Genomic DNA, 13,666 nt, shown 5'->3' with positions numbered 1-13,666 from the left:
ACTCAAACCTTCCTCTCCACTTCATCTTCTTGCTCCCATGAGGAGAATAGGTCTTGGTGTTCCCCTTGGACAAACAATATTTAACTTTTAGATACAAAAGAGTCAGAGCTGGAAGGAGGCTCTGAGATCATCAAAAGGTGTTCTCATAGCTATCAGAAACAACACTCCCTTCTTATGACAATTTTTTGTAACAGCCCTTTTACTCTCTTGAAATAAAATTGATAATGTAACCCATCTACATGCATGCTTTCAAAATAAATTAATAATAAAATGTCCTAACTCTAACTGTATTATAAAAGAATAATAAGGATAGAATGTATAACAATATGTATTTTGGTATGTAAAGGCTTCAAGCAGATGATGTAAGAAAGCAGTTAGGCAATTACTCCTATTTATAATGCATACATTTAGACAGGAAGTTAATATTAAACTTAATATGCATTAGACATTTTCATACACTTATGTAGCATTGCCATGGGTGACATTAACTTCCAAAATAGTGAAGAATGCTTGGTAAAGTTCTCACCTGAGCGCTGGGGAGCTGGGGAATTGATACCCCAGCTCCTGTTAGTCATTGGATGAAGGTTGCTCCTAGTAGGTATTCATTCCCCCAAGATTATAGCTGCTTCCCACCTCTCCAGGCACAAGAGAGAGTTTCCAGGCACATAGACATGCGGATGCTGGCTGGTGGAAGTGGCCCTCACACAGCAACATTGTAAGGTCTGCAGAGTAGGAAAAGCACAGCCAGCATCTTTTACAATCCAGACAGCAGATCAAAGATGTCCAGTGGAAAGGCAAGGGAAAGAGGAAGCTGGCAACAGGAAATGGCCAGAAGGTCCTCCCAAGAGAGCCAAGACTTGGGGATGCATTTGCTGAGGCCCCCTAATGGTGGATTCCTGGGGGCGGTGACCACAAAGCCAGCTGTCCAGCTCCCAAGAGCTCTCAGGCTCCAGTTTCTCTCTCCATGATGCCTGTTCACTGTCTGGGTCCTGGCCCCCTGCCCCTGCCATGAACCCTCTTTGTAGGGCTTTCACTTGGATTCTCTGAGTGTGGCCATGTAGCCTAGTTTTCTAATTTCCCTGTTTCTACAGATGTCTTTAGAATAAACCCCCATTATTGAGTAACTGCAAAGTCTCTCTGCTCCATACAACTAAGGAGCATGTCTTCAGCATCTTGTGTCTGGAACGGAGCTCTGGAAGCCTGTCTGTTGCCCTCTTTCTTGTCATCAAAAAAATGATCAAGAGAAGAGGATGATGAACACTCACATTGCACGTCCTTGGTTTTACTCATTGTTCTAAGCCCTTTCTGCAAAGTAAACTCAGGTTACTACCAGCAACAACCTTATGAGATAGATAGCATTATTATCTCCATGTTACAGATGAGGCAACAGAAGCACAGAGAGGTTAAGTGACTTGCCCAAAGGCACACAGTGAGTGGTGGAGCCAGGAGAGAGGAAACCAGGTGGTGTAAATCAAGGGCCTAACTCAGTCACTCTGCCTCCTATCACTTGACTCTACTGCCTGCAATCACTGAGCAATACTGCCTCTCAATTAAGCTGGTGAAACGATCTCTTGGAGCTAAACCTCGCTCTCTTGTAACTGAGGGATATTCTTGCTTCACTGTCACTCTCGGGTTCTGCCCCGTAGAAGACAAAATTTGAAGGCCGGGATCAGTGGCTCATGCCTGTAATCCTAGCAGTTTGGGAGGCTGAGGTGGGTGGATGATGAGATCAGGAGTTCGAGACCAACCTGGCCAACATAATGAAACCCCATCTCTACTAAAAAAATTAGCAGAGTGTGGTGGAGCACGCCTGTAGTCCCAGCTACTCAGGAGGCTGAGGCAGGAGAATCGCTTGAACCATGGAGGCAGAGGTTGCAGTGAGCCGAGATTGCGCCACTGTGCTCCAGCCTGGGTGACAGAGCAAGACTCCACCTCAAAAAAAAAAAAAAAAAAAAAAGAGTCTAGGTTGAGGCTAAGAGCAGCCTTTTGGAGTTAGACGGGCCTGGGGTCAAATCCCAGTTCTGCCCCTCCCTGGCTGTGTGACCTCAGCAGTTGGCTTCCCCACTCTGAGCCTTTTGGAGCTGAAGACTGGAGAGGACAACGTATGGGAGTACTTGCAAAGAACAAGAGCTTCCTGACGCAGATGGTTATTATGGGTGTGAGGCTTTGGATGGAGTCCCTTGGACATCAGTGACTGCCTAGGGCTGCCATGAATCTGGCAGTGCAGCTGAACCCCACCTCTGGAATCAACCCAACTCCAGATCCCGGGGCTGCGTTTGGCCTGGGAGTGGACACGGTGAGTGGGCACACTGACTCACACTTGAGCCAGCCTCCCTGTAAGCCTTCCTGTTACCCAGGAGCCAGTCAAGGGGCCTGTTGGTGTTAACTGAGATCAGGCATGGACAGCTTGTGGCCTGATGCCTAGACTATAGTAGATGCTCAGTAAATGAAGTCACTGCCCACACCAGCAGTGGCATTAGGTTGGCCGACCACAGCATCAACAGCTGATGAATATAGAGAAACGGGCTTTGGAGACAGACCTGAATATGAGTCCTGGTCCCATCACTTAAGAGCTGTGGCACTTGGGGCAATTTGCTTCAGCTCTCTGGGCCTCAGTTTCTCTCCTTGCATATGAGGATCACTATTGCCTGTCTGTAGAGTCGAGATGAAACTCTAGAGCACTCAATAATGTGCTTGGGTTTCAGCAGCAGCTCTACAGTGGCAGCTATTATTACCGTTGTTTCTGCTGCAACTGCTGATGTTACTTTCATCTATATCTCCCTGGTGACTTCCTGTCCTTGATGGATACATCAGAGTGTATGGCACTCAGGAATGGATTCAGGTCTCAGTTCTACCACTTCTTATCTGTGTGGCTCTAGGAAGGTGATGTTGCCTCCCTGAACCTTTTTTATTCATCTGTTAAATAGAATTAATAACCACACCTACCTCCCAATGGCATTCTTAGGGTTCAATGAGATGATGTAAGCGCTGATTTATAAAGCATGACAGGCCGGGCGCGGTGGCTCACGCCTGTAATCCCAGCACTTTGGGAGGCCGAGATGGATGGATCATGAGGTCAGGAGTTGAGACCAGCCTGGCCAACATTGTAAAACCCCGTCTCTACTAAAAATACAAAGATTATCCTGGTGTGGTGGCACATGCCTGTAATACCAGCTACTCAGGAGACTGAGGCAGGAGAATTGCTTTAACCTGGGAGGCGGAGGTTGCCATGAGCCAAGATCGAGCCATTGCACTCCAGCCTGGGTGACAGAGTGAGACTCTGCTTCAAAAAAAAAAAAAAAAAAAAAAAAAACAGACTGGATGGCATCTGGTTCATGTCTATAATCCCAACACTTTGGGAGGTTGAGGCAGGAAGATCGCTTGAGGCCAGGAGTTTGAGACAAGCCTGGGCAATACAGCAAGACCCTCATCTCTACAAAAAGCACATTTTAAAAAGTAGCTGGGCATGGTGGTGTGCGCCTGCAATCCCAGTGCTTTGGGAGGCTGAGGAAAGAGGATTGCTTGAGACCAGGAGTTCAAGGCTGCAGTGAGCTATGATCACGCCACTGCACTCCAGCCTGGGCGACAAAGCAAGACCACATCTCAAAAGATAAAAAAAAGAATAAAGCACGATAAGGCCTCTCCTTGTGAAAGGGAGGAAGGGGTGGGGCCAGCGGGGAGAAAGGGGTGGGCAATAGGGGTGCTGTATCTCTGCACTGGGGATGTCAAGCCCCTGCCTTCCATCTGTCTCATTGCTGAGCCACCCCTGCCCCATCTGATCCTGATGCCCAGCCCAGGTCTCTCACACACTCGGAAAAAGTCAAGGTGATTTCTCACCTTGTTTGTAAAATATGCAAGTTAAAGTAATTGAAAATTACTGTATCCTTTTGAACGCCTTCCTGAGGCCCCCATAGGCCTCCCACACACCAGCTGCATCACCCAATGGGAGGCTGCAGGTGGCTGAGACAGGCTCCAGGCACAAAAGGGGAACAAAGTCAGGGAAATGATGCAGAGTTGGCTCGTGGAGGTGGGACGGGTGAGGGGTGGTCCCAGGGCCTGCCTGCAGGAAGTCCGTTGTCAGCTGGCTATCAGAGAGGAGGCCCCTCCCTTTCCTACCTAGGGGCAGAAGAGACTCAGTTATGGCTGAGCATGGTGGCTCACGCCTATAATCCCAGCACTTTGCAGGGCCGAAGTGGGTGGGTCACCTGAGGTCAGGAGTTCGAGACCAGCCTGACCAACATGGTAAAACCCCGTCTCTTCTAAAAACACAAAAATTAGCCGGGCGTGGTGCTGCGCACCTGTAGTCCTAGCTACTTGGGACGCTGAGGCAGGAGAATTGCTTGAGCCCAGGAAGTGGAGGTTGCAGTGAGCCAAGATGGTGCCACTGCCTGGGCAACAGAGCGAGACTCTGTCTCAAAATAAATAAATAAATAAATAAATAAATAAATGCCTCATTTATGCCTGGAACTGCCCCAGTGTCTCTGTTCAGCTCTTCAGCAACTCCTGCTGCCCAGATGAAGCCACGGGGGCCCAGAGCAGTGGTCAGTGGGGGGAGGTGGGATGGGCACTCAGTACCCCAGGTGAGGCTGCAGAAGGCCTCTGGGCAAGGGGACAGAGATACTGAGGCATGAGAGAGAGAGGCTCAGGTGGACCGCACCAACACAGCTCACCAGGCTCTCTGCAGTAGCCTCCCAACTGGTCTCTCTGCATCCCTCCTTGGCCACTAAGTGTATTATCTGCACCCCAGCCAGAGTGATCCTATGAAACCCCAATGCAGACCATGGCTCCCACCTCCCTCAGAGAACAAGCAAAGTCCACTATGGTCTGCAAAGCCCTAAATGACCTGACCCTGTTCCCTCTGAACCCTACCCCCAGTCTTTTACTCCATTCCAGACCAGCTGGCCCCCTGGCTATTTCCCATTAGGCCAGCACACTCCTGCCTAGGGCCTTTGCACCTGTTATTTCTCTGCCTGGAATGTTCTGGTAGTTCACTGAGGACTCGGCTCCTCTGCAGAGAGTTCCCTGGCCACCACCCCCATCACTTCCATATTTTTATCCAGCTTTATTTTTCTTGGTATTTACTGCCTCCCAACATTATAGCCCTCATCGACCTGTTTATTTACTTTCTGTCTCTCCCACAGAAGGTGAGAACCTGGAGGGTAGGACATTGTGCCCTGTCCTTAGGCCTTGAACAGGGCATGGCATTTGCTGAATACACTGAACAGGGCATGGCATTTGCTGAATACATTAATGACAACAGAGACTGACCCACAGAGAGGTGGAAGGGGAGATAATGGATAGATGAATGGAAGGAAGGAGGGAAGGAAGGAAGGAAGGAAGATCAGATGGACACATTGATGGACAAGTAGATTGAAAGAAAAATTGATGGATAAGTGGATAAAAGGATAGATAGAAAGATGGGTGAATGGAAGGAAAAATGGATGAATTAATGGAAAGAAGAAATATAGGAAGATGGAAGGAAGAATGAATGGATGGATGGGTAAGTGGGTGGATGAATGGATGGATGGATGGATGCATGGATGGATGAATGGGTGGTAGGTAGATAGATGCATGAATGAATGGGTAGATGGGTGGGTGGGTGGATGGATGGATGAATGGGTGAGTAGATGAATGGATGGGCACATGGGTGGGTGAATGGGTGGATGAATGGGTGGGTGGGTGGGTGGGTGGATGGATGGATGGGTGAGTGGATAGCTAGACTGACAGACATTCAGATGGAAACATGCAGCAGCAGAAAAACACAAGATCAGGGCAGTAGGGGCACATGGTTCTGCCTGAAACGATTAGAGCCTAGGATATGGGCAAAGTTCCCAGCCCCTTCCTGGGAGTCTCAGAACGCTCAAGCCCCAGCCTCCTTCAGCGAGCCTCTCCCACAGGTCCTGCCCCAGGCCTGGCTCCCTCAGGAAGTGATGCTGAGGAACATGGCAGGTGGGGGACCAACCCCAGGCTTTATTGAGCAGATTCCAGGGAAGGGTGGACAGGTCGGCCCTCGCCCCAACCCTGGAGCCTCCTCTTCTTGCCCTTGCAGCCCCCCAGGGTGGGTCTGGGTCCTTGAAGTCTGGGTGCCTTTCAGCTGCTGGGGAAGCAGCCCCGCTTGTGCCACTTCTGGTCGCGGATGCGGCGCACAGACTGCAGCTGTGGCTGGCTGGCGTCCCACTCATTCCAGTGGCGGTACTCGCCCCGCTCAAACACATACTGGCGCCCACGGTAGCCAGGGAACTCATAGCCAACCCACCTGCCGGGAGACCAAGGTTGAGATGTGGATGGTCTGCTTCCAGTCACCCTGCCTCCAGCCAGCATCTGACCATGCACTCTGCCTGCCTACATTCCTCTTTAGCTCCCCAGAGCCCTCGGGATGAATCCAAACTCCTTACCCTGCTCACAGGACCCTTCACAAAGCATCTCTAGCCTTATCTCTCAACATCCCATTCACACTCGACACCATGGCCTCTCATTCTACTTTCCCAGAACCTGCTGTGTTGGGGGGCCTTTATATGCATGATTCCTTCTGCCTGGAACACTCTTGCACACCTCATGCTTCTCCTTCCCCCTTTTTTCCACTTGCATCCTTTACAGCTCAATTTAGATGTCTCCAGACTCCTGCAGGCTGAATCGAGTACCTCACTGGGACTCCCAGAGCCCCTTGTGCATCCCAGTCCCAATCCTGATCATAATACATTGTGAATACCTGTTACTTTGTCTGTCTCTCCATCAGACTATGTATTTTTTTTTTTTTTTTTTAGATGGAGTTTCACTCTTGTTGCCCAGGCTGGAGTGCAGTGGCGTGATCTCGGCTGACCACAACCTCCACCTCCCAGGTTCAAGCGATTCTCCTGTCTCAGCCTCTTGAGTAGCTGAGATTACAGGCATGCGCCACCATGCCCGGCTAATTTTGTATTTTTAGTAGAGACAGGGTTTCTCCATGGTGGTCAGGCTGGTCATGAACTCCTGACTTCAGGTGATCCGCCAGCTTCAGCCTCCCAAAGTGCTGGGATTACAGGTGTGAGCCACTGTGCCCGGCCCCAGACTACGCAATTTCTTTGAGGGCAGAGGATGTGCCATTCTTGTTGTTCTCTGTATCTGCACACCAGCATATAGCAGATGTTCAGTAAAAAAATTGTTGAGTAAATTATTAGCAGGGATAGGTGGCACCTCTCAAGGCCCAACCCCAGATTACAAGCCCACAAGTGAGATGTAACCACCTACAAAAAGCAGGTGATCCTAAGACTGCATCAATGTTGATATTAAGCCTAGAAAGAGGGAGGTGATAAGCCTGCTCTTCTCTGTACAACTTGTGTCATATCTCAATAACTGCATACATCCTGGGCCCCTTGTTAAGAAGAACAAGAATTGTGAGGGGGAAGAACATTTCAAAAATCAGTTCAAGGGTGTGGGGATGTTTAAAAAAGGAGGAAGGACTCAGATGGGAACAGGTGGAGAGAACAGATTTTACTAGTTTTAAGTCAAGGCTGCCTAGAAATCTCAACAGTACAGGAGTGCAGGAAACATGAATCATGCAAGAAATTATGGGCACTGATGGCTGGGCGCCATGGCTCACACCTGTAATCCCAGCGCTTTGGGAGGCCGAGGCGGGCAGATCATGAGGTCAGATTGAGACCATCCTGGATAACACGGTGAAACCCCGTCTCTACTAAAAATACAAAAAATTAGCCGGGCATGGTGGCGAGCGCCTGTAGTCCCAGCTACATGGGAGGCTAAGGCAGGAGAATGGCGTGAACCTGGGAGGCGGAGCTTGCAGTGAGCTGAGATCGCGCCACTGCACTCTAGCCTGGGCGACAGAGCAAGACTCCATCTCAAAAATAAATAAATAAATAAATAAATAAATAAATAAATAAATAAATAAAGTAGTAAACTATCGGCACTGATTCTGTTTGGAGCCAGAGGTATGGCTGACCAGAAGATGGGGCAAGGGTGAGGGTTGGGTCCCTTACGTCCCGTTGATGGCACGGACACTCGCCACACGGTCCCGGAAGCCATGAGCCCACAGGCTGGGCACGTCATCATCCACTATCTCCATCTTGCGGCCACTGAAAGCTGGGTTCTCAAACAGATGCAGTTTGTGATCTGGACTATCCTGAGGGCAATATCATGGGGTGAGCGGCTGCTCCCATATCCAGAACAGAGGTCAAGGAGGCTCCAGATGCCGGAAAGAATCAAGAAGTCACCACAAAATAACACCCACCCCCAAACCCGCTGCAGGAGGGAAGGGCCTCAGGAGATGCCTAAACCCCCAAATTCACTGTAGGAGGGACGGGGAGATTCCTCCAAAGCTGGTTGATTTAGGAACCTAGAGCCGTAGATTATAAAACTGAAAAGGAATTTCCAGATCTTGTTCAATCCCGTCATTTAAATGATAGAGAAACTGAGGCCTGGAGAGGGTGGACAGAGATCAAAAGTATCAACATATGAGCTTTCCCTCTTTCCTAACCAGATGCCAGTTTCATCTTCCCAGTTTCCCCTCTTCCACTGCCCTCTAAGGAGGACTCAGTTATGTGACAAAGAGAAAGGGCTAGAGCAGCTGCTGGGTGTAAGCGAAGCAGGGGAGGGAGAAGGGTGATGTTTAAAGTGTCACTGTGGGCCGGGCACGGTGGCTCAGGCCTGTAATCCCAGTACTTTGGGAGGCCGAGGCAGGCAGATCACTTGAGGCCAGGACTTCAAGACCAGCTTGGCCAACATGGCGAAATGCCACCTCTACTAAAAATACAAAAATTAGCCAGGCATGGTGGCATGCGCCTTCAGTCCCAGCTACTCAGGAGGCTGAGGCAGGAGAATCACTTGAACCACATGAATCACATGAGCAGAGATCATGCCACTGCACTCCAGCCTGGGTGACAGAGCGAGACTGCAACTCAAAATGAAATAAAAATACATAAATAAAAATGTTTAAAAAGAGAGAGGGAAAGAGAAAGACTGCACTCCAGCGTGGGTGACAGAGCAGGAGTCTGTCTCGAAAAATAAATAAATAAACAAATAAATAAAAAGTGTCACTGTGGACTGTGTGCCTTTCAGGTGCTAGAAAAACACAAGTGGAGAACTTAAAGTATTTTGAGGTCACTTTCTGAAGTTATTTCCTGGACTGCATTTCTTTGATAACAATACTGATTTGAGACTGGGCCATGTGGCTCATCGTTTTAGTAGGGTTACAAAGAAAAGTCCCAGTGCTATGCTGGTTTAATTCAAGATGTGAGTCCTGGTGTCTCAACCCCCAACCCAATATCCCTTCAATATCCCACTTCTTGTCCCACACAATTGTTCAAATCAGAAATATGAGGGCCCTTCCCAGGCCAGGTCCATATGGGCCAAGCCCTCAGCCCAGCTTGTGCAATGAGCTGCCTGACCAGCTCTCAGTGCACCCTGCTTCCAGGAATGCCCAGAAGTGGGCAGGAACCACACTCACAATATTCAGAGGCCGGAGGGACAGAAGGCTGTCACTATTACGGCTGTTGGACCAGGCATCCCAGCGAGGATAATCACCCTTCTCCAGAACAAACTGCTCCCCGCGGAAGGCCCTGGACTCAAATGCCAGCCACCTGAGGGAGGAAGAGGCTTGGCTGGGTCACCTTTGCTGCAGCTGAGGAAGGATTCAAGTTTAGTGAGAGAAGGATCCAAGAGCTGCTGACCTTGAACCTTGTACCCTCCCTCCAACCCTACTGCTAATTCCTGGACCTGTAATTAAAGGAGCTGCTAGGACACACTGAGAACTGAGACTCTGGGCCAGAAAACCATCCTAGGGAATGTTATTGAGAATCTAGCCTCTGTGCAAGGTACTCAGAAAAGTCTTTAGCACAATGCCCGGCACACAATAAGTATTCCATAAGTGACAGCGACTTCTTCCTCTTCCTTTTCTTCTTCTTTGTACTGTATTGTTGTTAATATGTATTTATTTGCATCATTCCATTCATTTTCATAAAAACCCTCTCTGAAGTACGTACCATTGTTATCCCCATTCAACAGATGAGAAAACAGAGGCCTGGTGTGTGAAGCAACTTGCCAAAGATCACCCAGATGGTTAGTGCCAGAGCCTGGACTTGCAATCCAAAGGCGGGAATTCAGGGCCCAGCTGGGATACCTGCCTGCCTTGTGGACATGGACGGGACACTTACGCACTTTGGCCTCAGTTTCTCCATCTATAAAGTGGGGATAAGAATGACACCTCTCTCACAGGGTCATGAGGATTCAATGACATAATGCATGTTACATTTTAGGTGTTACAATTATCATTAAAATTATACATATTAAATCCCATGTTCCAGTCACTGAGTTAGGTGCTAGGTTGACCTTGCTGTTCTTCTTCCAACTTCAGGTATCCTGGGATTTTCTGCAGACATCTAGGATTCTAGAGAATTATTCAACTCTCATTTTACAGATGCGGAAAATGAGGCCAGAGCAGGCAGGGGAGTCGTCAAAAGCCCCACAACAGATCTAGAGCTCAGACTCTAGATCTTCTAGAGCGTGGGCCTCCACGCTCCCAGAAGGCCCAGGGCTGTGGCGAGGGACTGGGGGTCTAGGTACTCACGGCCCGGACTCCACTTGGATGGAGCCCACCTTCTCCAGCAGGCTGTCGGTCAGGCTGGGGCACTCGGCCGAGAGCTCGCAGCGTTTGCCTTGGAAGTTCTCTAGTTCGTACACGATCACCTAGAAGAGCAGCGTCCTCAACATCCCACCTCTGCTGGGCTCCGGGCTTCCAGCCTCTGCCCCTCCTTGGGGCATTAGAGGGAGGTACCGTCTGCTTTCTGCCTCTCTCCAGCCTGGAGCCGGCACCGAGGCGGGCCTGCACTGCCCTCTAATGGTCATGGAGGGAAAAGCCTGCAGGAACTTCAATGAGACCAATTAAACTAGGGATTGCAACTCTGATGTCCGGCAGGAGTCAGGTGGGGAGTCCAGCGGACTGAAATAACCCAGGAGAGGTCGGTGGGGAAATGAAGCTGCTTCTGGCAATGAGGGAATGAGGTCCCAGTTCCAATTTTTTCAAGAGAGGTCAGAAATCTGTATTTTCCTTAATATGAAATTTCCCCCTTTAAAAAATGAAACACCTGTTTGCAGTCTCTGGGAAGACCTCTGCCTGCTCCAAGCCTAGGAAGAGAGGGGCTGCAAAGGCAGACCAAGGTTTTGCCTCTCTCGCCCACCTGGAAACACAAACTGACTTTGTAGAAGATCCCCAGAGAACATCTGTTCTAGTCATTTTTTTACAGAAGGGATCAAAGAAGCTCAGAAAGGATAAGATACTTGCCTCCGGCTGCACAGCAAGTTAAGAGGAGGCACTGGGATTCAACCCATCCTTAGACTCTGTCTGGAATAGTTTCCCAAAAAGATGCCAGAGATGGTTTGGAAAGGGCAGAGTCAACACATTCAAACCTTCTCTCAGATTCCTAGCGTGCCTCCCTCTGCTAGCTGGCTTCACTCGTGTCTTTTAGCCTTTACACCAACTCTGGCACAATGTCTGGGCACCATCCCCATTTCAAAGATGGGGCTGTTGAGGCCCAGAGAGCCTCCAAAACCTGTGCCCTTTTCCCCAGAGATGGCAAGACACCAGGCTGAGGTCAGACAGGAGAGTCAGAGCTCAGAGCCATGTTTCCAGAAACTCCTGGGCCTTTCTGATCCATTGGCACAGGAAGGATGTGGGTGACCATTTCTGTTTTGCAGATGAGGGAAGATGCAGCAAAGTCATGAAGCAAGTTTCTAACAGGAGGGTGGCAGTGAGAGGACCCACCCGGACGTTTTGTCCTGGCTCGGGTGGTTGGAAGGATGGCTCTTCCTTTCTGCAGAGGTGCTGCTTGGCTGGGAAGATGACCCTGAGGCCCAGGAGCAGCCCTCTGACCCCCTCCCTGCCCAGTACCTTGTAGCTGTCCCCAAGGCCTCCATGGCTCTTGCCAGCTGCAGCCTGTTCGGGTGCTCCGTGCTGTTCTGCCATCTCCCCAGGAACACCTCTGGCTTCAAACCAAAGGAAAATGGGTCACTGGATCCACCCAGGAGAAGCCAGGTGTTGATGTGACTGGAGTCCAGGATGAGCTACAGAGCCTTGCTGCCCATGGGGCATGGCCATAACTTATGATCGACATTCGGTCATTCAGTCATTCAGCAAACATCCATTGAGCACCTGCCATGGGCCATGTGGACTGAGACAGTGGGATCAGGAGACCCATTGTACAGAGGGGAACTCTGAGGCTCAGCAAAGCGAGGCCACTTCCTCAAGCACATAGTGAGGAAGTGGCCTGGGTCGGGCCTGGCTCCAAAGCCCGTGCCCTTTTCCCCTGATCCAGATGCTCCCCGAAACCCAGGTTTCTCAGAGCTCTCTGCAGATGTCTCACCCCCAGACCCTGGCTAAAGGGTGGGCTTCAGGGAGTTTCCTCTACAGGGGTCTCTCCCACCTCCGTACTCCAGAACTCTTTTGTTCACTGGTTACTTTATTCAGCAAAGATTCCATGAGCACGCACACAGTGCCAGGCTCTGGGCTGGGTGACCAGGAGGGACAGGAGACCCCATATGTTGGCAGGTAGACAGACAGACCTCTAGAGAAAGGGCTTGTAAGACCAGGTCGTTGGACACCTGCTCCAGGTCAGTTTCCCTGCGTTCGGTTACTCACTCCTTAAGCATTTATTGAACACAACTGTGTACCAGCCGCTTCAAGACCCAGACACCGACAGTTCTCCTTCATTGCTACAGGGACAGTGACACGCATTACAGGCCCCTGCCGCAGTCACATGGAAGGATTCTCATCATTGTTGCACCCATGGACACACACAGGACTGTTCTGTGTGTCAGCACACACACATAGGTGCACACACTCGCAAAAGTTTCTGTGGTCACTATCAGTCATATTTCACCCATAGGCTCACAGGACAGCTTTTCTCTCTCTCTCTCTCTCTCTCTCTCTCTCTCTCTCCTCACACACACACACACACGCACACGCACACCCCTGCCCATTTCAGACATCCACGGTGGTACACAAGGCACCTACATCTACACCCCACATCCAACTGTTACCCACCCACGGCTCCCAGCACGGCCACCCCAGCATGCACAGCTGCACAGCCCACATACTCTGGATGCAGGCCTAACCATGCACAGCCTGCGGGCTGTCAGTTCTGTCTGTTCTAGCCTCAGCAGGAAACAGGGCTTGGTCCAGCTCACAGGGGACTCTCGGGGGACTTGGCAGGTACCATGTGTGCCCACTCCCCTCCCTCAGAGGGGCTGTTTTGGAAGGTCCCCTGCCCTAAGCACATGTCCAGGGGCTTGGACCGTGGCCACTGCAGACAACGGTCCCTCGTTCCACCCCCAGCTGGGCTGTCAGGGTCCTCTCACTAGGATCTGACCCTTAAGGGAGGCCTTGTTTTTTTTTTGCAGGCGGTCAGCCATGCACGTCCCACAGAGACCACCGAAGGTCCGGGCCTGGCAGGGTGGCTTTTGCCTCCCCACCCCCAACCCATCCCAGAATGAACCTGTTGCTGTAGCCTCGGGAAGAACAGAGGAGCCACGGCCGTCTGCAGACTCGCCAGCCTTCGCAAGGGGCATGCTATTTATGAGAACTTTCTGACAGCCCAGCACATCCCAGCCTGCTGAGGCGGCACCCTGTCCACCCAATTCCATCCAGGCCACTTCACTCCAATAGCGGGTCCACGGAGGC

General features: G+C 50.5%; 1 protein-coding gene across 1 annotated transcript; it reads right to left on the bottom strand.

The window, feature by feature from the left end:
* Positions 1-5,943: 5,943 nt before the first annotated feature.
* On the bottom strand, positions 5,944-13,527 carry CRYBB3 (crystallin beta B3). The gene is made up of 6 exons (XM_003277719.2): positions 13,482-13,527; positions 11,879-11,973; positions 10,559-10,677; positions 9,440-9,572; positions 7,974-8,116; positions 5,944-6,256 (listed from the first exon to the last, which is right to left on the bottom strand). The coding sequence occupies exons 2-6, from the start codon at positions 11,951-11,953 to the stop codon at positions 6,091-6,093; spliced, it is 636 nt and encodes a 211-aa protein (XP_003277767.2). The 5' UTR covers positions 11,954-11,973; positions 13,482-13,527; the 3' UTR covers positions 5,944-6,090.
* Positions 13,528-13,666: the final 139 nt, after the last annotated feature.

The sequence above is a fragment of the Nomascus leucogenys genome, chromosome 7b (assembly GCF_006542625.1).
Source record: "Nomascus leucogenys isolate Asia chromosome 7b, Asia_NLE_v1, whole genome shotgun sequence".
In the NCBI taxonomy this organism is placed as follows: Eukaryota; Metazoa; Chordata; class Mammalia; order Primates; family Hylobatidae; genus Nomascus; species Nomascus leucogenys.
Note: the sequence above shows the minus strand (reverse complement) of the source record. Positions and strands in the feature narration are given on the sequence as shown.